We start from the raw sequence: 25,805 nt of genomic DNA, 5'->3' as shown, positions 1-25,805 counted from the left end.
GATGAGGCCTGTATCTGTGTAGTTAATTCTATGTAATACAGTGTAAAGGCTGCCTCTCACTTTCTGGTGGGAGCATTTGGAGACTGAGCTGGTCTTGACTTTGTGGCGTCTAAGTTCTGAGGTGAACCCACTGCACTTCCTGTGCTGCATGAACAAGCTGAATATACACCTGGATGGTACCAAGTGCGAGCATCGGTTGAGAATGGCAAGAGGATGTTCACATGCTACAATCTAGAGAGGCAGCAGTGTGTCTCATCCCTGTCATGCCACTGGCCGTGGCACGGTCTCCACTGTAAACATTCGAAGGAGAAATATTACTGGTTGTTTGATGACTTTATTGATATGGAATGAGTGAAGCAAATAGAAATGCTGTAATGATAATACGAAGGGCTAAGCAAAGCAGTATTACCAGCTCAGCTGGGTGGAGATGTAACCTGCCTTCTTCCTGGTGTTATGGACAGGAGTTGAGGGGGGGGGCTTGATTTAACAGCACTAATTTCTCTTCTCACCACCCATGCGTGAGCAGAAAGGTGTTCTTGATTTATTTCCCTTTTTATAAGGGGTGGCACATTTCCCAACCTCTTCGGTTTTTGTGTAATCCAATCTTCGACTAATAGCCCTGCAGCAAACTCGAGATAGGATGAACTCAAAAGCGTTAGTTTGTCGCACACATTCAAAACGCAAAAGGAGGGTTCGGAGCGTCACCTCCACACTCAGACAGTAAAGAGAGGGCTAGAGAAAAGAAGGTTTTACAGCACGGAGACCACAGAGAAAATAAATATTGGTTTCACGTGGGTTCCAGAGTCCTGAATCAAAATCCAATGAGGTATTCCTTCAAGGAGGTGGGCAGGTTGAAATCTGATGCTGTATAATTTCACTTTTCTGGTGATGTTGACTTCATAAGATTAGATAGATGCACAGAGATGAATGAATCTTGTAGGCAATGGTACAGAACTTCCAACAGAAGCATTATAGATGGGGCCAGCTATCCAAACTGGGCAGAGCTCCTTACTGTGTGGCTGCTGGCCAGGTGTTAAAGAGCGGACTCAACTATTCAGCTCAGCAAGGCAATAAGGATTGATCAACAAGCCAGAGGCCTATGTCACATAATCCTCATCTCTCCGCCAGGCCTTTAACAAAGGATGTGTATCCATTGTCTAGAATTCGGCTGGCTCTCAAAGACTGCTAAATATCCCAGCCTTTATGAGTTGAAAGGAATTCTTGAGGGGCCTTTTGCCCCAGCAGACTGCTATTGACAAGCCTGAATTATCAACTGCAAATGGGGTTTGTATAGCTCTCTTTGAAATTGGGCTGTGTAGTGCCTCCTCAGAGATAACGAGGTGTTTTCCTGAAACTACTAAGTAGTTTCTTTTGTTCAGACATACATAGGTTCAGCCATTTTTAGGAATCTTGTTCAGCCAAGATCCAGTTTTTAAATTTAAAAATAGCATTGAGTATATAAAATGTACAGTGTTAGGTCTTAGTCCTCACACTGGTATTTCTCCATTGATCAGCATCAATTTTCAGCCCGCCGACCTGTGGCTGAGTGGGTAGCACTCTTATCTCTGAATCAGAACGTTGTGGGTCCAAGTCCCATTCCAGAGACTTCAACGCAAAAACCTAGACTGGTCGTCTAGAGGGCGAACTGTATTGTTGGAGGTGCTAGCTGTCTTTTGAATGAAAAGTTAAACCTCATCTGGCCTCATCTGCTCTCTCAGCGAGGCATAAAAGATCACATGGCACTATTTTGTAGAAGAGTAGGGGAGATATCCCAAGTGTTCTGGCCATATTTATCCCTCAATCAACATCACAAAACAAATTATCTGCTCATTATCAAATTGCTGTTTGTGGGAGCTTGCTGTGTACCAATTGGCTGTTGTATTCCCTACATTACAAGAGTGGTTACATTTTAAAAGTACTTCATGGGCTGTAAAGTACTCTGGGACATTGTGAGGTTGTGAAAAGCTCTATATAGTCTTTTTTCGCCTTTACAATGATTTCTATCTTTCACCTAGTCCATATCCTGCCTCCCATGTCCCTCGATCATCCTTTGCTTCAGTTTCTGTGGCTCACCTCACACGTCTTTCTTGTATGTTGTTACATTGCCTGCAAACTCACTTAATATTCAAACCATTGGTTCTAGAAATCCCATAATCTGAAGCATCGGCCTTTAATTCCCTTGATCAATAACTGTCATGCTGTGATCAAATGATCCTCTTATCAGTATCTCACCCACTATGATCAAACAGGTTTACCGTTGCACCACCTGAAACTCTATCTAGTATTAGTATCACTCATTCTAGCTTAATGTTATATCACCTGAAACTTTTTAACCCTGTGCTTGCTTATTTTCTTACACCGCATGGTCTCCGATCTGCAGAAAAGCAGGCATAATGGCATCAGTGAGATCACTGAAGTCCCGTGAGATGCTTCCCTGCAAATCAGCATGGGTATTTTCTAATTTGGCAACTTTTCATCCTCTACGGCTGCAGTCTGAGTGGCCGCAGAGGAATCCTATCAAGAACAAGGGGACATAATCTTAAAATTACAGCGAGGTTGTTTGTGGAGAATCAGGAAACACTTTTTCACCCAAAGGGTAGTCTACTCTCCATCAAAAGGCTGCAGATGCTGGAACAATTGGAGCTTTCAAAGACTGGGATGATTTTTGTTAGACTTGGGTATCAAGGGAAGGCAGGTAAATGGAGTTGTGGTTGTGGTGCAGATCCAGGGTGACCATCTATCCTGTATTTTAAGGGATGGTCCCTTATTTTGACTGTTTGTCCCACGCCCCTTAAGGGAAGCCTTTTGTCCCACATGCCTAGGAGAAACTGTGGGAGACTGAGCCTGGGAGTCTCAGTTCAGTGATTTGAGTGGCACTGTAAGGCAGCGAGTTGGCTGGCAGAGAGATGATAGCGCTGTGACTCACAGAGTTAGTCGTAAATTGTATGTTTTGGTTAGCTTAACGTCACCTGTCTGCTCCCCCCCCCCCCCCCCCCCCCCCACCCAACCTCTCCACCCCCTACCAACACGCGCTTTTATGGTCGCCAGAAACACCCACCCACTATTCCCCCACCACTCTCACATTCACCAGTACACCTCCTGCTTTTGTGGTCACTAGCAATCCCCCGGCCATCCAGCCCCCATCCTCACCCCGACTCTTATGGTCACAAGCGCACCCACACCGCCACCCGCCCCCTTCACCCCCCATTCTCAATTGGTTACTTCTGGTCCCACGGTTGAAGTGCCCCTTATTTCATTTCAGAAGAGTTGGTTGCCCTCTGAAGTTCAGTCATGATATAATTGAATGGCAGAGGGCTGGATGGCCCACTCCAGTTCCCAATGTTCCTCTGCACCCATAAAACCAGTGACATAAAGGCCTCTTCTGGAGGTTTCCCTGAAGCTCCCACAATTACCAGAATTGAGCAGTGCTATGCATCCATGTTAGATGCTGCTACGCATTCAGGTATTGGACTCATCTGTTCAGAGCAATGTGAGCTGTAGACTGTCTGTCAATATTATGGATTGGCTGTTGCATAAGCATCAACATTTATTGCACACCCAAAAAATTATTTGTGCGATAATGCCATTACAGCTCTCTCATGATAAGAAGGTAATAGAATTTCTTTCTGCATTTCAATCAGAATTTATAGATAGACTAGAGATTTGCTTTAATATTTCTTATGTACTGTTGTCAAGAGCTTTTCAATCCACCTTCGCGCCTTATAATTACAGAATTGAAAGCAGAAATGGGAATTTTCTAAATGCAGAGCAGATGTTAACTAAAATATAATTTTCATGCAACAAATTACAATATTAATTCGAACCTAGTGTTTACTCAAACAATTCAAGTGAAAATTGGATTAGGCACCCCAAGAATGGGCATGCTTCTGATTTTTTTTGATAGAATCATAGAATCTTACAGCACGGAAGGAGACCATTCAGCCCATCGCGCCAATGCCAGGTGTTTTGTGCAGGCATAGACCACCGCTTTTGGTGTGATGCAGTGGTACAAGTGCAGCCTTCAGCTTCACAACACACATTGCCCTGGTTTCGCTGAGGACAGGAGTGCGGTATGAGTCACCAGCGTTATCTTGTGAAAGGCCACAAACCCAAACTGTGTCTTGTTGAAGCGCCAAGCGTCAAGGGAGCCCCCAAATGTTGTGGCAACAGAATGAAGCAAGGCATGTCTCCGTGTGCCTGTGATTTCCTCGACGGTGAGCCCTCAATTTCACTTGAACCGTAGTATGCAGCTTACGGGCAAGTGAAAGCCAGGTGCTTAACCGGAGTTCGTTCTGGCCAGAATGGTGGCAGCTCCTGATAACAAATTCCTTTATAAACCTCAGTCACGGAACCTGGTGCAGATTTTTAAAAAAGAGTGAAGTAGAAAGTTGCCTTTGCGAGCGAGTGGAAAATGGGCAATATCAAATCAGCTGCCCATTATTCGGCACCTCACCCCCCTCCACCTGCCACCCCCTTTCATCAAGATGTAACAAGTAACCAAAGTGATAGAGCTTCAATTGCGTTACCATCCAAGATACTTTCTGGCCCAATGTGCGCAACACACGTACATGTTAAACAATTCCTGAGTGCCAGTGTTTCCAATGCATGACACAGCTGGCTAATGGGTGCTAGCGACCTTTGGCCTGAGCTAGCCATGTTTTTTGAGCTTGCGGACCTCACCACTGCTTAAATTTGAGCCATTAGCTTAAAGAGTGGGCTGAAAGCATTTACTCCTGATTTCTCCTGTGCCACTTAGCTCCCGATTGCAGATTAATAACTACAGATTGCTAGCTTTGGGGAATCTGTCAGAAAAAGAGAGACTTGCATTTATATAGCACCCTTCATGACCGCAGAATGACCCAAAGCGCTTTACAGTCAATTAAATACTTTTTGTAGCATGATGACTGTTGTAATGTAGCAAACGTGGTGGCCAATTTACACACAGCAAGTCCATTTTGGCATTCAGAATAAAAAAGAAGCATATTATCGAAATGATGAGAGATTGCAGAGCTCTGAAATGCAGAGGGACTTGGGTGTCCTAATGCATGAATCGCAAAAGGTTAGTATACAGTAATTAAGAAAACTAATAGAATGTTATTGTTTATTGCGAGGGGAATTGAACACAAAAAGTAGAGAGGTTATGCTTCAGTTATATAGGGCAAAGATGAGGCCACATCTGGAGTATTTTGTACAGTATTGGTCTCCTTACTAAAGGAAGGATGTAAATGCGTTGGAAGAAGTTCAAAGAAGGGTTACTGGATTAATAGCTGGAGTAGGAGGGTTGCCTTATGAGGAAAGATTGGACAGGCTAGGCTTGTATCTGCTGGTGTTTGGAAGAGTAAGAGGTGATTTGATTGAAACATATAAGATCCTGAGGGGTCTTGACAGGGTGGATATGGAAAGAATGTTTCCTCTTGTGGGAGAATCTAGAACCAGGGGCCACTGTTCAAAACTAATGGGTCACCCATTTAGAACAGAGATGAGGAGAATTTTTTACTGTCAGAGGGTTGTGAATCTTTGGAACTCTCTTTCACAAAAGGCGGTGGAAACAGAGTCTTTGAATATTTTCAAGGCAGAGCTAGATGGATTCTTAATAAGCAAGGGGCTGAAAGGTTATCGAGGGTTAGCATGAATGTGGAGTTGAGGTTACAATCAGATCAGCCATGGTCTTATTGAATAGCGGAGCAGGCTTGAGGGGCCGAGTGGCCTACTGCTGCAGCTAGTAAGTGTATGTATGTGTGCTCGTATGTCCCATATGTAGTCATGTGATAATGACCAGATCACAGTTTTTTTGGGTGTTGTTCCTGTGTACTGTCAACCATGTGAGAGGTGCGTATCCAGACAGGGTGGCATTAGGGCCCCATGACCCCTAAAAGCAGCTTAAATATGAAAGTTAATCGAAAATGAAAACCTTCAATCGCTAAATGATTTGGTCCCTGTTGAAGGAACTGTACTGGTGAGGGTAGGAATCCGCCGATCCAAGATTAATTAAAAAGATCAATTAAAACATAGAAACCGCCTTTGAAGCACCAGTCCGGTATTAGAGATCTTACATTTAAAGATAAATTTGCGTTAATGTTTCTTGAAGGGCAGAATTAGGGATGCAACAGTTTAATGCTAAATCTCCAACCCAAGTTCCATCGAGTGTAGCTTCCCACTGAGCACGTAGGATCAGTGAATTTACCCCAAGTCAACTTGTTTTAGCTCCATTTGTATCTTTGAAATTCGATTGCATAAAAGCGAATATAACGCATGCATATTTTGAACGTATTACCTCGTTACCAGCGTTGCTGCAGTGGAACATTCAACATACCCATGATGGACTCATCAGTATGTAGGTCTTTTAAAGGAAGTGTCACTGAAATGCTGTCTTCAACGAGGATAATGATTTCAATTGTTCCTGGCCTTGCCATTCAATGACTGTTTGGGTGTATACATGAAGCTGAGTTCCTGCTGGGGGCTCCTTGTCAAAACCAGATCTGATTTATAGTGCATACAAATGAGATTGCAGAGGTGCCGACTCAGTCTTTCTTTGGAAAATCAGAGTGGGATTCAAACAGTCAATAGAAGGGAGAGTGTTCAAGACAGATAACTGTCTGAAAACTGTTCATAATTTCTAAATGGTGCAAGCAAAGTTCCAAATGCCCATTCCATGTTTTGTTAATGATTAATTAAAATGATTCAACGACAACAATAGATTAGATTTATATAGCGCTTTTAGTGTAATTTAACACCCCATGGTGCTTCAAAGGAATATAATACAGCAAATTAGATACAAAACGATATAAGGCGATATTGGGGCAGATGTCCAAAAGCTTGGCCAAAGAGGTTTTAAGGAGCATCTTAAAGGAAGAAAGAGGTGGAGTGGCGAATAGGTTTATGAAGGGAATCCCAGACTTGGGAACTCCTGTGTAAATCCAATATTCAATTTTCTTGTGCTCCAGAACTTGCTGCGCCCCTAGCCAAGCTGTTCCAGGACAGATACAACACTGGCATCTATCTGGCTAAGTGGAAAATTGTCCAGGTATGTCCTGCACACCAAAAGCAGGACAAATCCAACCCGGCCATTTACTGCCCTATCAGTCTACTCTCAATTATCAGTAAAGTAATGGAAGGGGTCATCAACAGAGCTTTCAAGCGGCACTTGCTTAGCAATAACCTGCTGACTGATGCCCAGTTTGGGTTCCGCCAGGGCCAGTCAGCTTCTGACCTCATTACAGCCTTGATTCAAACATGGACAAAAGAGCTGAACCCCTGAGGTGAGGTGAGAGTGACTGCCATTGACATAAAGGCAGCATTTGACCGAGTGTGGTATCAAGGAGCCCAAGCAAAACTGGAGTCAGTGGGAATCAGGGGGAAACTCTCTGCTGGTTGGAGTCATACCTAGCACAAAGGAAGATGGTTGTGTTTGTTGGAGGTCAGTCATCTCAGCTCGAGGGCATCACTACAGGAATTCCTCCCGGTAGTGTCCTCAGCCCAAACATCTTCAGCGACTTCATCAATGACCTTCCTTCCATCATAAGCTCATAAGTGGGGATATTCGCTGATAATTGCACATTGTTCAGCGGTATTCGCGACTCCTCTGATACTGAAGCAGTCCATGTCCAAATGCAGCAAGACCTGGACAATATCCAGGCTTGGGCTGATAAGTGGCAAGTAACATTCACACCACACAAGTGTCAGGCAATAACCATCTCCAACAAGAGAGAATCTAACCATCGCCCCTTGATGTTCAATGGCATCACCATCACCGAATCCCCCAGTATCAACAATCCTGGGGCTTACCATTGACCAGAAACTGAGCTGGACTAGCCATATAAATACTGTGGCTACAAGAGCAGGTCAGAGGCTAGAAATCGTGTGAAGAGTAACTCACCTCCTCACTCCCCAAAGCCTGCCCACCATCTACAAGGCACAAGTCAGGAATGTGATGGAATACTCCTACTTGCCTGGATGAGTGCAGCTCCTACAACACTGAAGAAGCTGGAAAACATCCAGGACAAAGCAGTCCACTTGATTGGCATCACATCCGCAAACATTCACTCCCTCCACCACCGATGCACAGTAGCAGCAGTGTGTACCATCTACAAGATGCACTGCAGGAATTCACCAAGGCTCCTTAGACAGCACCTTCCAAATACACGACCACTACCACCTAGAAGGACAAGGGCTGCAGATAGATGGGAACACCACCACCTGGAAGTTCCCTCCAAGTCACTCACCATCTTGAATTGGAAATATATCACTGTTGCTGGGTCAAAATCCTGGAACTCCCTAACAGCACTGTGGGTGTACCTATACCACATGGACTACAGTGGTTTAAGAAGGCAGCTCACCACCACCTTCTCAAGGGCAACTGGGGATGGGCAATAATTGCTAGCCCAGCCAGCGAAGCCCACATCCCGTGAATTAATTTTTAAAAATTACTATTCTTTGGCACTGATCCCTGGTTTGTTGAGTTATTTTGTTTACAGCCTGAGAGTTCCATTTTGGGCACAGTCAGTGACTGGTAACTTGATACAGTTTGGCTAATACAGCTGAAAATGGGTTTTTCACAAAAAATTAGCATTTCTAATCAGTGTCACTTTAATCCAATCCCAAGCCAGTTCTAGTATGAAACTAGACACAAATGCTTTTCTTAATAATCAGTTTGTTCGCAGAATGCAGCATTACATATGTCTGCTTCCTACCGCACCAACCCAGTGCCCAAACGGTCTCTCTTTATTATTTTGAGTACTTATAAGCGAAGAACAATTAATCAAATCAACTAAATTAACCAAACTGACAACCCCACAAAGGGGCACTGTAACAAAAGATATGAATTTAAAGCAAACTCAACAAACAAAAAAAAATGTCATTTTGGGGCCTCATAATGCACTCTAGCCCCGTGGCAGTCTCTCTTTATATGTACTCAAAGTAGTTAATGAAACAAGCCCTTCACCACTGTATCTTAACAATATAATTAACATGCCCACCTTCCACCTGTGAGTAAGCCAATTTTAAATAGCTGAAAATGACCTTTAAAAACAATAGACAATCAGTAGCTAATTATAACGGGGTACAGTAGATAGTTTCTTAATTAATTTAAATAAGAACATTCAAAGGTTTTAAAATGTGCATCTAGTGTCCTTACCTCAAAAAAATCTTAATGTTTAGAGCCTTTTTGAAGGCTCACAAATTAGCAAAATTAGCGCAAACTCCCAAAGATGCTTAATTCATCCTGGGAATGTTTATACGACACTTTGCAATACAATGCAGACACTGTTGTTATGTTGGCAAATATGGAAGGAAATGGCCAACAAATCAATGAATGGCCACCTTTTTTATTGCTGTGGGTAAGGTTGCCGACCCTCCAGGATGGACCAGGAGTCTCCAGGAATTAAAAATGATTCTGCAGGTAGAAAAATCATCAGGGCAATAAAGAAACATTTTCTTTGCAGACTTTTGCCTATTAGTTAGAAAAATATTAGTGATGGGGAAAGAAGGTTGTTTGGCTATGAGTCATGTATAATCCAATCGCTTAACAAGGAGCCCATTTGCTTTGCAATTGCCATTGTGAGGATGGGCTTTTTGGGCAACCAATGGCAGCAGCCTGGGGTGGTGGGCGGGTGAGGGAGGAACTCCTCCAGGAATAAATCCAGTCAGTGTTGGCAACCCTAGCTGTCAGTTGAGGAAGTGCATTCCAGATAACGCAACTCGCTGCAAAAAGATTACTTCTCATCACGTCTCTGGTCCTTTTGCCAATTAGCTTAAATCTGTGCCCTCTCTTTACCACTGGAAACCATTCCCCCTTATTTCCTCTGTCAAAACCCTTCATGATTTTGAACACCCCTAGTAAATCTCCCCTTTACCTTCTCTACTCTAAGGGAAACAACCCCAGTTTCTCTGGCCTCTCTGCATTAACATCGTGGGTGGGTGACTCTGTAAGAGACCGCTACGAATATCAGTATAAACATCACCAGTCAATGCCCTTTTAATAGCAGTTTTTCATGCTAAACTTGCACTTAGACTGGATTACATGCAGTGTGAATTATAGACACCAGAGTCATTACATTTCACTCTGTGCTGTTTTCACTAAGATGCAGCTAAATCAGTTGCCAGGAAGTGGCAAAACGTTGTATTGGCTGGCATGTACAAAGAGACACAAGCTTTCATGATATTTTGGGTGAGAGCCCGTCCAGATGGTTTCAGTAGATTCACGAGCTGGTTCTGGATCTCCTATGGGCATGAAGGGCCTATCAGATTATAAACTTGTCTTAAACTTCAAATATCCAGATGAAAGTGGCTTAGAATCATTGAATTCCTTTGACCTTGTTAGGATATTGCTTCAAATCTTGAACTAATCTGGGCTCATACATGAACCATGTTGGAATTTATTGTGCAGAGGAAGCTGAACTAGTCTCATTGCTTTCAGATCTGAGGCAACATAAAGATGAATGGCCCCAAGCTTTCAATGAAATGAAATAGAGTGAGTAGGATTAGATCTATTTCAGAAATAATTTGTTTTGAAGATATTTGGAGGGGAATACCATATGCATTTTTAAAAAACTATTTATTTGTTCTTAGGATGTGGGTGTCACTGGCTGGGCCAGCATTTATTGCCCATCCCATTACCCTTGAGTGCATTTAAGAGTCAACCACATTGGTGTGGGTCTGGAGTCACGTGTAGGCCAGACGAGGTAAGGACAGCAGATTTTCTTCTCTCAAGGACATTAGTGAATCAGATGGGTTTTTACAATAATCAACAACGGTTCCATGGTCATCATTAGCCTTTTCATCTTTATTGAATTCAAATTCCACCATCTGTCGTGGCAGGATTCAAACCCAGGTCTCTGGATTACCAATCTAGTGACAATACCACTATGCCACCACCTCCCCTTAAATCCAAATCCACTTTCCGTAGCTGTAGTTATAGGGCTTTGCTCTTACTTAATATGGGTGTATGTCAGCCATGGCTCATTTGGTAGCACTCTTGTCTTTGAACCCAAGGTCCTGAGTTCAAGTCCAACTGCAGATCTTGAGTGCATAAAAACCAAGGTTGACACCCCAGTGCAGTACTGAGGGAGCGCTGCACTGTCATGTGAGATGTTAAATCAATGGCCCATCTTCCTGTTCAGGTGGATGTGATAGATTCCATGGCACTATTTCGGAAAAGAGCAGGAGAGTTGTTCCCAACGACCTGGCCAATATCTATCCCTCAATCAACATCACAAAAACTGATTATCTGGTTGTTATTACATTGTTAACCACATTCATAATAATGAAACACTGAAAGTGGCACATTGATGTTTGTTTGTGATATCGACGCAACTGAAGCAGATTCTTAAAGTTTTGGTGGAAGTCAAAATATGTTGCTTTAAATCTCACAATGGAGCAGTCCACTCCTCCTATCTGCCCTCTCCCACCCCCACTCCCGCCTGCTCCATCTCCTCCTCACACTCTCCCCTCTCTCTCACCCTCCCTCTCACACTCCCATCCCTCTCACTCTCCCCTGACATTCTCCAATCTCTCTCGCTCTCCGCCACACACTGTCCCCTCTCTCTTTCTTACCCTAACACTCTTCCCTCTCTCTCTCACTCTCCCCCTTACACTCTGCTCTCTATCTCTCACTCTCCCCCATATACAGTCCCCTCTCTCTCACTGTCCCTCTCAATCTCTCCCCTCTCTCTCCTCTCACACTTTCCCCTTTCCCTCACTCTCCCCCTCAAACACTCCCCCTCTCATTCTCCCCATCACACACACCCCTCTCTCTTTCACTGCCTCCTCTGTCTCTCTTAAACTCCACTCTCACTCTACCCTCTCTCTCACTCTCCCCTTCACACACCCCCCTCTCTCTCTCTGTCTCACATTCTCTCTCTCTGTCACTCTCCCCTCCACCCTCTTTGTCTTACTCTCCCCCTCACTGTCCCCTCTCTCTCTCTTCCCTCCTCAATCTACCCCCCCCCACACTCTCCCCTCTCATTCTCTCCCTCACACTCTCCCCCTCATACCCACTCTTTCCCCCTCACTCTTCCCTCTATCTCACTCTCCCCCTCACACTCTCCCCTCTTCTCACTCTCCACAGACACTCTCCACTCTCATTCTCCCCCACACACAGCCTCTCTCTCTGTCTCCCCTCACACTCTACCCCCCTCTCACTTTCCCCCTCACACACTCCCCTCTCGCTCTCTCCCCCTCACACTCTCCCCTCAGTTTCACTCTCCCCCTCACACACTCCCCCTCTCATTCTCCCCATCACACACAGACCTGTCTCTTTCACTGCCTCCTCTGTCTCTCTTAAACTCCCCTCTCACTCTACCCTCTCCCTCACTCTCCCCTTCACACAGTCCCCTCTCTTTCTCTGCCTCACATTCTCTCTCTCTCTCTCACTCTCCCCTCCACTCTCTTTCTCTTACTCTCCCCGCTCACTGTACCCTCTTTCTCACTCTCCCCCCACTCTTCCCTCCTTCTCACTCTACCCCTCTCACTCTCCCCTCTCCCTCGCTCTCCCCTGACACTCACCACACTCTCTCACTTTCCCCCACACACAGCCTCTCTCTCTCTCTCTGTCTCCCCTCACACTCTCCCCTCTCGCTCTCCCTCTCCCCCTCACACGCTCTCCTCTCCCTCACTCTCCCCATCACACACTTCCCTCTCTCTGTGTCCCCCTCATACTCTCCCTCTCTCTCTCACTCCCCTCTTTGTTTCTCTTACCCTCTGTCTCACTCTTCTCCTCACACTTTCCCCTGTCTCTCATTCTCCCCTTCAGATACTCCCCTCTCTCTCTCCCCCTCACTCTCTCCCCCTTTCTCTCATTCTCCCCTCCCCATCTCTCTTACTCTCCCCTCTCACTCATCCCATTCTCACACTCTCCCCCTCACACTCTCTCTCTCTTTCAGTCTTCCCCTCAAAGTCTCTCTCTCCCCCTCACATTCTCCCCACTACCTCACTCTCCCTCTAACATTCCCCCTCTATCACTTTCCCCCTGAATCTCCTCCCTCTCTGCCTCCCATTTTCCCTCTCTCACTCTCCCCCTCCCTCTTCTCTCTTACTCTCACTTTCCCCCTCACCCTCTCCCATCCCCTACATCACTCTCCCATTCACACTTTCCCCTCTTTCTCACTCTCCCCCTCACAGTCTCCCTCTCTGCCCCTCACCTTCTCCCCTCTCTCTCTCTCTCCCCATCACACACTCCTCCACCCCTCTCTGTCTCTCTGCCCCTCTCCCCCCTTACACACTCCCCTCTCTTTCTCTTGCCGTCACACTCTCTCCTCTCTCTCACTCTCCCCTCACACTCTCCCCTCTCTCTCACTCTTCCCCTCCCATTCTCCCCTCCCTCTCACTCCCTCCCTCATACTCACCCCTCTCTCACTTTCTCCTCACACTCTACCTCTCTCTCTCACTTCCCTCCTCCCCTCTCTCTCACTCTCCCCCACCCTCTTTCTCACTCTCCTCCTCCCACTCCCCCTCTCTTTCACTTTCCCCTTCTCCCTCTAACATTCTGCCCCCTCTCTCATTGTCCCCTTCCCACATTCCCCTATCCCTCTCACACTCCCACTCACACTCTCCCCTCTCTGCCTGAAAGGGTGGCACAGCCACACTCAAGGTGATCTTTCCAAAGAGAATTGGATATGTATTTGAAGAGAAAATCTTTGCATGGCTGTGGGGAATGTAGGTGGAGTGGCGATTAAATAGATAGCTCTTTTAAAAAGCCAGCACAGCCACGATGGACTGAGTGGCCTTCTTCTGCACTGTGTCTTCCTCTGATCCTCAATAGAGGAAGGGGACAAAATAGCAGTACGAGAGAACCTGAAAATAGGTCACAGACAGAGAATTTTGTGTCTTCTGAAAATTGCTTTGTTGACGCAAAATTACAATTTCCTTCCTTGTTGCCCTGTTAGTTTTATAAAATGCTAAAGTCCAACGAACGCTTTATTAAACTAGCTTCATCACCATATCGAGCTATTAGCTGAACACAATATTTAAGGTTAAGCCAAGGTTAAAAACAGCTAAAGATAAATGAACAACGTACCAGCAAAGAATCCCATCTCTCGCTTGTCTAATGCTCTCTTAGCCTAAAGGGGCTGTTAAAAATAGCAACCTTGTGATAGAGTATGTTAATCAGAGTCTTGGGGGTCATTACGTTTTGAGGCTTAAGTTTCTTTTCTTTGTAGTAGCAGATCTCCTGTGGCGTTAGAGTGTAGGGAGTGGAGTTAGTGGGATACCGCTCGGGTGGGCAGCTTGAACAGGAAGGTCAAATGTCACGTGGGGAAAAGCCGCCCGAAAGGCCGGGAGTTTACGGGAAAACAAAATCCAATAGGAAATCCTAAATACAGCATAGAGAGGCACGGAGTTAACACAGTGTCAACGAGAAGGATAATAGGATCCTAGGGAATGGAGCACAAGGGATAAAAAAACCAAGGCTGGCCAGGGTCACCTTTCTACAAGGGCCTGCTACCACATTGCAGCCATTGACTGCAAAATGAAATGTCAGGAGCCCACACTGGAATTTACAATGGTGAATGTTGATAGAAAAGCATGCTCAAGAACCATGTCAAAAGTAATTAAAATTTACGAATGAGAAGCATGTTCCATACAAGCCTTTTTTTTTTATTAATAACATTCTCGAACATCTCCTGTGACCTTGGCTATGGTGAGTTGGGAAGATTCGCTGATTTAAGGCAGAAGGGATATGTCCCTGCAAGAATGAACCTCGGGGCCACTGATTTACAGCAACTAAGTCAAGTTCAATTTCGCAGAACTCTCCCATCCCACCCTGGGCGGGTTTCGTGGCGGGCGGGAGCGGAGAATCCGGCAGGAGGCAAAAAAAAAAATCGGAAACCCGCTGCCGTAAAAACAGGCCGCAATTCTCACGACGGTGTTTCCACGGTGGGTCAGTTATCCCGCCGATGAGTGGCGTGAACGCCTTTTGCATTCATTAGCATGTCACGAATGCTTATTAAAACACTGCTCGCCAGAAGCTCGCCACACCTTCCAATCTTCCGGTGCGAAATTACATTGGCATCAAACCCGTTTGAAAAGCGGTGCTGAGGTGAGAGTGACTGCTCTTGACATCAAAGCCTCCATTTGACCAAACAAGGCATCAAGGAGCCTTAACAAAACTGGAGTCAATGGGAATCAGGGAGAAAACTCTCCACTGGTTGGAGTCATACCGAGCACAAAGGAAGATGTGCTTCATCAACAACCTTCCTTCCATCATAAAGTCATAAGTGGGGATGTTCGCTGATGATTGCACAATGTTCAGCAGCATTCATGACTCCTCAGATACTGAAGCAGTCTCTGTCCAAATGGACAATATCCAGCCTTGGGCTCACAAGTGGCAAGTAACATTCTCGCTACACAAGTGACAGGCAATGACAATCTCCAACAAGAAAGAATCTAACCATTGCCCCTTGACGTTCAATGGCATTACCATTGCTGAATCCCCCATTAGTAACATCCTGAGGGTTACAATTGACCACAAACTGAAATGGGCTAACCATATAAATACTATAGCTACAAGAGCAGGTCAGAGGCTAGGAATCCTGCGATGAGTAACTCACCTCCGGACTTCCCAAAGCCTCTCACCATCTACAAGGCACAAGTCAGGAGTGTGATGGAATACTCCCCACTTGCCTAGATGAGTGCAGCTCCTACAACATTCAAGAAGTTTGACACCGTCTAGGACAAAGCAGCCTGGTTGATTGGCACCACATCCACAAACATTCACCTCCTCCACCACCGACGCACAGTGGCAGCAGTGTGTACCATCTATTAGATGCAATGCAGGAATTCATCAAGGCTCCTTAGACAGCACCTTCCAACCACTACCATCTAGTAGGAGAAGGGCAGCAGATAGATGGAAATATCACCACCTGGAAGTTCCCCTCCAAGCCACTCACCATCCTGACTTGGAAATATATCACCGTTCCTTCACTGTCGCTGGTTCAAAATCCTGGAACTCCCTCCCTAACAGCACTGTGGGTGTACCTACACCGCATGGACTGCAGCGGTTCAAGAAGGCAGCTCACCACCACCTTCTCAAGGGCAACTAGGGATGGGCAATAAATACTGGCTCAGCCAGCGAAGCCCACATCCCATGAATGAATTTTAAAAATTCAGATCTCAGTTCATTGGTAACTTCAAGGTAAGTGCAACAAACCTGCCTTAGCGCTGAGAGGAGGCGCTACAATGAACACCACTCTGCTGGAGCTCCAGGGTTGGACTGCTCCTTCTCTTTGCTTTCATTGCCCTGAGGAACACCACTGTGCTGTGGGTGCTCATGCAGGCCTCCACTTTCAGAGACCAGCACCTCAGCCGGGGGTGGGCTGGGTGAGGCGCGGGGGTCGGACTGACAAACACGAGGGGAGGCCGTGGAAAGGCAGTGAGAGGTGGACAGCCATGCTGACCTGCTCCGTCACGGTGTCCCAAGCCTGAGAGGTGAGGCTGCTGCGCTTCCTGCAGCCGTCCGTGGGGTAGAGCACCCCTCTGACCAAGGCCTGGAGGGCCTGGTGGGCGAAGCGGGGTGCAGACTTCATCCTGAGGCTCTCGGCCTTTCTCTTACGGGTTGAAGACACCTCCGGTGGGCTGGAGAGACTGAGGTTGTGTGTTGGGCTGGTGTTCAAGTATGGCGCCCGGCCGGCAGACGCTCCCAACCCACTAGGTGATAATTAATGAGGATCCAAGCACAGAATGAGGCGTGAGTTGCCGCCATTACGGACGGGGAGCTGGGCGCTGCTGAAACTGCCCGTTACTGCACTTAGTTTCGTTTTGGGAGAATTCCGTTTAATGTGATTGTTTTCTGGTGCCTTAAGAGATTGAAAATCACAATGGGGTTTAGTTGCATTCTGGTGACAAGGGGGAAAAGGCCCTGGGCTTTGGTCACCATTCGGAACGATCCTGAACTTTGAGAGCTCTTTGGGATAATCCTGGAATTTGGGAGCAATCTGGAATAGCCTTGGGGCCAGAATCTTACGTTGATCGGGCGGGCGCGTGCCCGACCCGAACGCACGTGAAATTGCGCAAGATGTCACGGAGCGCGCGACCCGACATCATCGCGCAGGCGAGCAATACTGAGGTCGGCGGGCGTGCGCCGGAGTCGGAGCCGGGCCTGTGGACAATTAAAGGCGAATTAAAGGCCACTAAAGACCCTGTTGTTCACAATTTTACGTTGCCCATGCGATTTTGCGCTTGTCGCACGGGCAGAACAGGCAGGCAAGGAGCCCATTTGTAACGAAACCTCATCCTAAGGCGGGATGAAATGTACAGAGTGAAATATAATAAAAAATGATATCCGGGGACTGATGTTTTTTTGAGTTCTGCTGTCAGGTGACTGAACGTGGACACAGTTTGGTGCATTTTCTTCTTCTCATTTAATCTGTACAGTTGGGCCGCCCCCTGAGGCAGCTCCATAGGAGCTCTGTGCCTTCAGGGAGCTCGCTAGCAGAGCCCGGCTGCACCCTCACTTTTGTCAGGGCCCGCCCACTTCCCACATGCCCAACCCCCTAATGGCAATGCGCGTTTCACTCTGGCCGGCTAATTACGTTTGGAGCCGATCACGGCCGGAAGCGCATTTCGCTTCCGCTTCTGGGCCCGCCGACTGGGCGCGCGTGCCAAGCGTGAAATTCAGGCCCTGGTGTTTGGGCAGGATTAGGATGGATGCACCTTGGGCTTGACGCCACCGCACGGGGGCTGTTAGACTTGGGCAACATCGTGGGGATGGTTTGAACAACTGGCATCTCTTTGGAGACCAAACCTGTGGTTGGTCACCACTGGAAAAGTTCGGCTGGGAAGGATGCTGGGTTTGAGGTTTGGCTCCTCGATGGACTCCTGGCACCGTCAGCAGTTAAAAGGAGGGGAAAAGCAAGGATCAACATCAATACAGCTATGTTCCTGGCAATACTCCTGCTGCTCCTGGAGAGCCTGCCAGTGTCTAGCCACAAGACAACTTAAAGGGGACGCTCAGGTTAAAAGATCGAGCACATTGTCAGCAAAGCCAGTAAGAGCCTATTTTCAGGGAAAAGACACTTTGACTGAGAAGCCTCCCTCCTATGGCTATTGAAACAGTGCCACCCTCAACATCACAGTCATGGGAAGTTGTGATAACTGCACAAAATAGGAGAAAAATAGGCCGGGGAACCAAGCTCTACTCAACTCCCTCCACCTGCCATAATTTACAGCAGCGGCTGGAGAAGGCGTGGCTAGTGGGAGAAGTGGGAGGGAAACTGAGGTCTGAAAGGTTCGGCCTGGGCCTCCCTGTCCAATTATAAATCATTCTCTCAATTGCGCATTCTCCTTCTACTTAGGGTGGGATGGTGGACGGTAGTACAGCTCTCTGATTGTCCTTGTGTCTGACGGCTGTTAATAATTTGGATGTTCACATTTTCTAACTGTCAACATAAGTGGCAATCAGGTGAGGCATGTAGTTTAAAAGTCCACCACTGTTGGAAAAAAACGAACACAATTTTCATAAGGAAATGCATCGTCTCCTGCTGAGCTTGATGAGTTAATGGAGCAGAAGTGAATCTACAATTGGTACCTCATCGGTATTCGATCTTTTCCCTCACACGCACTGGCATAAAACAGCCTACATGTTTAAAGAAGCGCCTCATAAATTTTACCTGAATAAAGTACGGGGTATTTGAAATCTGTCCTCTCAGTTTTCTTCAAATAACTTCAAAAAACACTTTTGAGCAGTTAATCTTAGGATAGGCAGCCAGTGCAGATGATTGAAGAGTATTGGTGTATCCTGGCAAATTAGCCACCATGTACGTGCTCAGGTCTGAGCCGAAATCAGCCCAAAGTGCCACATACCTGGGCAAACAGATCAAATCCAAGGGCAGGCCTTAGGGAGAAGCAGAGGCTTCCAAACCAAACGTTAATGAAGATGTTAAAAGGTTCAATTTTATCGTGAATGGTGTATATTTTTTAAATTTTATTTTAGACCTTAGGGTTTTCAAGTGGTGAGAGAGAGTGGCGGATGATAAAGTTTTCAGAAAGCATTTTCATCAATTTGTGGGAGCCCAGTACCCAGATTGTGCAATCACAAGGGCAGGCGGTGGCCTAGCGGTATTATCACTGGACTGGTAATTTAGGGACCCAGGGTAATGCACTGGAAACTTGGGTTCATAATCCCACCAAGGCAGATGGTGGAATTTGAATCCAATAAAAATCTGGAATTAAAAGTCTGATTGTGACCCATTGTCGTAAAAGCCCACCTGGTTCACTACTGTCCTTTAGGGAAGGAAATCTGCTGTCCTACATGTGACTCCAAAATTGCCCTCTCAACAAAGTCAATAAGGGATGGACAATAAATGCTGGCCCGGCCAGCGATGCCCACATCCCATGAACAAATAAAATAAATGTACTTACATGACAAAGTAGGAGCTGTTTGTGACAGGATAGCTTTTTAAAAAATTATTTTGCGAGATGTGAGTGTCACTGGCTAGGTCAGCATTTATTGTCCATCCCTAGTTGCCCTTGAGAAGGTGGTGGTGAGCTGCCTTCTTGAACCGCTGCAGTCCATGTGGTGTAGGTACGACCACAGTGCAGTTAAGGAGGCAGTTCCAGGATTTTGACCCAGCGACAGTGAAGGAACGGCGATATATTTCCAAGTTAGGATGGTGTGTGGCTTGGAGGGGAGCTTGCAGGCTGTGGTGTTCCCATGCATCTGCGGCCCTTGTCCTTCCAGGTGGTAGAAGTCGAGGGTTTGGAAGGTGCTGCCTAAGGGGCCTTGGTGAGTTCCTGCAGTGCGTCTTGTAGATAGTCTACACTGCTACTACTGTGCGTCAGTGGTGGAGGGAGTGGATATTCAAGGTGGTAGATGGGGTGCCAATCAGGTGGCCTGTTTTGTCCTGGATGGTGTCAAACTTCTTGAGTGTTATTGGAGCTGCACTCATCCAGGCAAGCGGGGAGTATTCCATCACACACCTGACTTGTGCCTTGTAGATGGTGGGCAGGCTTTGGGGAATCAGTGGGTGAGTTAATCTCCACAGAACTCCCAGGCTCTGACCTGCTCTTGCAGCTATGGTATTCATATGGCTAGTCCAGTTCGGTTTCTGGTCAATGGTAATCCCCTGGATGTTAATCATAGACATAGAGCAGAATTGTCTGCTCCCATTGGCGGCGGGTGTGCTTGGTGGCGTGAGTGGACAATATGGCAGAAGGCCAAAAAGTGGTTTCAAGATATTGTGAAACCAGTTTGTAATTGTCTGCACTGCCCGTCAATGGTGGGCTGCATTTCCTGACACCGTACATCGGGAACTTCATTGTAATATATCTGCATGTCATTATGAGCCCAGCTCATCGGAATCATTCCCCACACTGGATCATCCAAACATGCTGACGTGTTTCACAATAACATTTATAAGGCGTGCCCTGGCGAGCTGCACTTCAAGGCTAACGTTGTGCAGCGCTTGTGAGGATAGCCTGTTGGACCTCAAGGTTGACATGCCGTGCACTCAGGTGAGGGCACAGGCAAGTTGCATTTCCCCGCTGGGCTTTTTTGTTCTTTTTCCCGCCTGCTATCGCATTTAGTGCAAATCTGATACAATTCCACCCATAGTTATCATTGACAATAGCTATCACAGATGGTGGCAGAATGGTAACGTCACTAGAGTGGTAACGTCACTAGACTGGTAATCTGGAGGCCCAGGCTAATGCTCTGAGGACATGGATTCAAATCCCACCACGGCAGCTGGTGGAATTTAAATTTAATTAATAAAATCTGGAATTGAAAGCTGGTCTCAGTCATGGTGACAACTATCATCAATTGTTGTAAAAACCCATCTGGTTCATTAATGCCCTTTAGGGGGGGAAATCTGCCATCCTTACTTGGCCTGTAACTCCAGACCCACAGCGATGTGGTTGACTTTTGAAATGGCCCAGCAAGCCACTCAGTTCAAGGGTAATTAGGAATGGGGCAATACATCCCATAAAAGAATAAAGAAAAGAAAACACCTACAAGATGAGTAGTGCTTATAATGAGTTTTCAATGACATACAAACCCCATGTACTAAAATATGATGGATACAATTAGATGTAATTCAGAGATTGACATTGCTTCAAATAATTGAATTACGTTTGAATGCTTCTCAGTGCTTTTTGTGACCACAATCTTTCACATGCTTTAAAGACCCAATCTCCCCAATCTCCCCTCATAAGCAATCCCACCATCCCAAGGATTAATCTGGTGAACCTTCGTTGCACTTCCTCTATGGCAAGTATATCCCTCCTTAGATAAGAGGACCAAAACTGCATACAACACTCCAGGTGTGGTCTCACCAAGGCTCTATACAACTGCAGCAAGACATATTTAGTCCTGTGCTCAAAGCCCCTTGTGATGAAGGTCAACATACCATTTGCCTCCCTAATTGCTTGCTGCACATGCATGCTAACTTGTAGTGACTCATGAACAAGGACACCCAGATGCCTTTGGACACCCGCCCTTCCCAACCTCTCACCATTTAAGAAATATTCTGCCTTTCTGTTTTTTTTCTACTAAATCATCTGTTAACCAATTGTCAATCCATACCAGTATATTTCCCCCAATCCCATGCACTCTAATTTTATCTACTAACCTCCTGTGTGGGACCTTATGAAAAGCCTTCTGTAAATCCAAATACATCACATCCACTCATTCTCCTTTATCAATGATACAAGTAATATCTTCAAAAAACTCCAACAAGCTTGTCAAAAGTGACTCTGCCCATTTTTACCATTCTTTTCTAAATGTCCAGTTATCACAACCTTCATAATAGATTCTAACATTTTCACTACTCATGACAACAAACTAACAGGTTTGTAGTTCTCCGTTCTCCCTCTTCTTCCTTTTTTTAAATAGCGGGGTTACATTTGCTACTTTCCAGCCTGCAGTAACCTTTGCAGAATCTGTAGAATTTTGAAAGATGGCATTGAGACTGGTGCAGCAATGCGCCCACTATCTCTCTAGCCACCTCCTTCAACACTCTGGGATGAAGCTCATCTGGTCCAGTGGATTTCAATTGAACCTTCAACCCAGTTAACTTTTCAAGCACTGTTTCTTTACTAATACTAATTTCTTTTTGTTCCTCAGTTTCACACGTCTCTTAGTTGTCCAGCATTTCAGGGAGATTTTCTGTATCTTCTTCCGTGAAGACAGACGCCAAGTAACTATTCAGCTTCTCCCTCGGTTCCCTCTTCTCCACTATAAATTCTCCTGTCCCCACCTGTAGTGGGCCCCCATTTGTCCAAGCTATTTTTTCTCCTTTTAACGTACCTAATGGAGCTTTTACAGCCCGCCTTTATGCACCTGACTAGTTTGCATTCAAATTCTCTTTTCCTTTTCTTAAGTTTCTTCATCCTCCTTTGGTGGGTTCTAAATTGTTCCCAATCCTCAGGCTTATCACTTTTTCTGGCATCCTTATAAGCCACTTCCTTTGATCTAATGCAATCTTTAACTTTTTTTAATTAACCGTGGTTTGTTTACTTTTTGTTTAGAGGAATGTCTATCTGTTGTAGACCATGTAGAATTTCGTCAAATACTAGCCATTGACTGTCTACCATCAAACCTTTTAGTGTATTTTCCCAAGCTACCATAACCAACCTGCCCTTCGTTTCATCATAATTTCCTTTCTTCAGATTTAAGATGTTAGTTTCAGAATGAACTATATCGCATTCAAACCTAATGTAAATTCTATCACGCTATGGTCACTGTTTCCTAAAGGCTCCTTTACAGCTACGTTATCAGTTAGCCCTTTCTCATTACACTGAATCCAAAATAGCCCGATCCTAATTGGATCCTCAATGTACTGTTTCAGAAACCCATTTCATACACACTCCAGGAATTCCTCCTCCAGGGCATGAGCGCTGGCTTGGTTAACCCAGTCTATGTGTAAATTGAAGTCACCCATTATTACTGTATTACCCATGTCACATGCATCTCTAACTTCCTGATTTATACCATGCCGTACATTAGCAGGATAGTTTAGTGGCCCATAAAAAACTCTCACCAACGTTTGCTGCCTCTTGCTGTTTCTTAGTTCCACCCAAACTGATTCCATATCTTGACCCTCTCTAAGATCCTCTCTTACTGATGTTGTCCCTTATTAAGAGTGCTACCCCACCCCCTTGACGTTTTTGCCTATCCCTCCGAAATACTGAATATCCTTGGAAATTCAGTTCCCAATCTTGGTCACCCTGTAACCACATCTCCATAATGGCAATTAAATGATACCCATTTACCGTGATTTGTACATTCAAATCATCACCCCTTTTGCAAATGCTATGTGCCTTTAATTCTGCTGTTTTAACATTATTCTCTATTCTGAAATTACTTGATTCTTACCTATGCTTTGTCTGTGTTCTATTTTTGCTTTCTACTTTTCTAATTCCTTTTACCAGTTTTGCTTCTCTCAAATCTGAGCTTCCTCTCAGGTTCCCACCCTCCTGCCAATCTAGTTTAAACCCTCCCCAACAGCACTAGTGAATCTCCTTGTGAGGATATAAGTCCTAGGCCTGCTGAGATGCAGCCCGACCATCCTGTACACCTGTCCCAGAATCAGTCCCAATGCCTCAGAAACCTGATGCCCTCCTTCCTACACCAGTTCTCCAGCCACGTGTTCATTCGCTCAGTTTTCCTATTTCTATACAAGGGAAGAGTCTGAAGAAGAGTCGTACGGCCTCGAAACGTTAACTCTGTTTCTCTCTCCACAGATACTGCCAGGCCTGCTGAGTTTTTCCAGCATTTTCTGTTTTTATCCCCTATTTCTATGCTCACTAGCACATGGGACTGGAAGTAATCATGAGATTGCTGCTATAGAGTTCCTGCAGGAAGTATAACGGGCAGCTGATGCAATATTGCTCAAGACAAATTCCTACCCCTATCTTTCTCAGGCAGCCCATGCTGTTTCTCTGAAGTAGAAGTTGACATCTTTAATCATGGTTAGCACCACATCTCGCCACATCTCGCTATCTTGAACACCAGAGTGTGTACACACACAAACACACACACGCACACAGAGTCAGGTCTTCAGTGAGACACCTTACTCACGACTCCCATATGACTGACAATGATTTACTTACACTTACATACCTATTTTCCCATTGATCATATCCACTTAGGCATATTATCCAGAAAGCACAGTGAAGCAAAGATACATACAGGTGCCAGTTTAACTGATTAAATACAGTTAAACTACAACACGTAGTATGGCCAATTAATCGTAGGCAAAACAAGTTAGGTGCACACAGCTAAAGTGCATTTTGTCCTTTTCAATCCCTTCTAATGATCTCATTACCATGATTATATTGCCATAATTAGCTCAGTACTATTTCTGAACGCATGCTTTCAGACATTGCATCATCCTCTTTATCTGTGGATTTGTCCATTGCCCCCATATATAATACATTGCTTGTTATCCCATATTCAGCTTCACAGTCCCATATTCAGCAGAAAGCTATTTTAACCCACTGTGTGCAGGTCCAACAGACTCCCTCGGACATTGAGGTCCTCAGGTAGTCAGGACTCCTGTTCTCACAAATGTCTCTGGAGTTTTAAAGAAGACTGTTTCAATTTTTGAATTAAAAGGAGCACTGTAGAAGAAAGAACCCATTCATAGGCTAGAGATGTTACATAGAAAACAGAAAAAGTTGATATAAAAGAACAGTTGCCCAGTTTTATCTTCTGACATTTTTTTTTTCAGATTGTTTATGGTTATTTCATTAGGGTTTACCCTTGAACAAGGCACAAGAAGGGGTTTAAAGTGTAATTTGTTCTACTGTAATTTCAGGAGGAACAGCTTCAAGACAGAAAGGATTCCTTGGGTGCATTCGATCCCTGCAATTAAATGGGGTGACTCTTGACCTTGAGGAAAGAGCAAAAATGACCCCAGGGGTCAAGCCAGGATGTCCAGGACACTGCAGCAGTTACGGCAATCTGTGCCATAATGGGGGGAGATGCATCGAGAAATATAACGGCTATTCCTGTGACTGTGGCCACTCTGCTTACGATGGACCGTTCTGTAAGAAAGGTAGGATGTAGCATTCTGGTATCGCAAATGTTTAATTAAAGCTGGACATTGGATTCCATTAATGGCACATTGCTGATACACAATGTAATTTAATGTTATTGAATGGAAAAATGTAATAGCTGTTGGTAAAAGTGTTTATAATGGATGTGTTAATTTTTCACAAGGGCACCATTACCTTGTAAGGCAAATCAGATGGTTAATTGAACAAGGCAACTACTTTGCTGAAATAATTTGCTAGCAGATCATTGCCACTTATTACTCTCACAGGGTAATCAGCTACAAGAGCATACATTATGTTTGTGTTCTCTATAGACAGCTTTGGAGATCCCTCAAAAGTAGGTCATGATGATTATCTTAAAAAAAGCTGGCAAGAAGCTGGGGCTATGATTCAGTGCATGGGAAAGGAGAAGGAGTTCAAAATGGAGGGTGCCCAAATCTTGAGCATTCCGGCATACCTCCTTGTGACTGTTAACACCACTAGATCCGGAATGACTTTAGTATTTTTGGAGGGAGCCAATACCAAGATTAGTCATAGTGTTCCCCTGTCCGTATAATAACAGAACCACACACACTGAAATGCAAGGTGGCCATCTTTCTGCCATCATCATTGGTTGACTGCACTTGGTGTCTGAATGTCTCCTGTGAGGATCAGCCACCCATTTCCATAGGTGGCGGACTCACCTCGCTGCACTTATTAGTGTTTTCCGCATGATTCTCCAGATCATAACTTCAGTGGAAAACCTTGAGAAATAGGGCAGGGCAGAGGTGGGTAACCATTTTTAGGCATTTCATCCAGAGACTAAGTGATTCTCCACTGGA

The 25,805-nt window shown here is 45.4% G+C and overlaps 1 protein-coding gene across 1 annotated transcript in view; it reads left to right on the top strand.

Moving 5' to 3' along the window:
- LOC144686222 (contactin-associated protein-like 5) overlaps positions 1 to 25,805 on the top strand; it is a 304,622-nt gene that overhangs the window by 74,371 nt on the left and 204,446 nt on the right. The window contains exon 5 of the mRNA XM_078551312.1: positions 24,747 to 24,986. Within this exon, the coding sequence (XP_078407438.1) occupies positions 24,747 to 24,986 (240 nt within the window). The remainder of the gene's footprint in view (positions 1 to 24,746; positions 24,987 to 25,805) is intronic.

The sequence above is a fragment of the Cetorhinus maximus genome, chromosome 11 (genome assembly GCF_964194155.1).
Source record: "Cetorhinus maximus chromosome 11, sCetMax3.hap1.1, whole genome shotgun sequence".
NCBI classification, from domain to species: Eukaryota; Metazoa; Chordata; class Chondrichthyes; order Lamniformes; family Cetorhinidae; genus Cetorhinus; species Cetorhinus maximus.
This window is presented reverse-complemented; position numbering and strand designations above follow the sequence as displayed.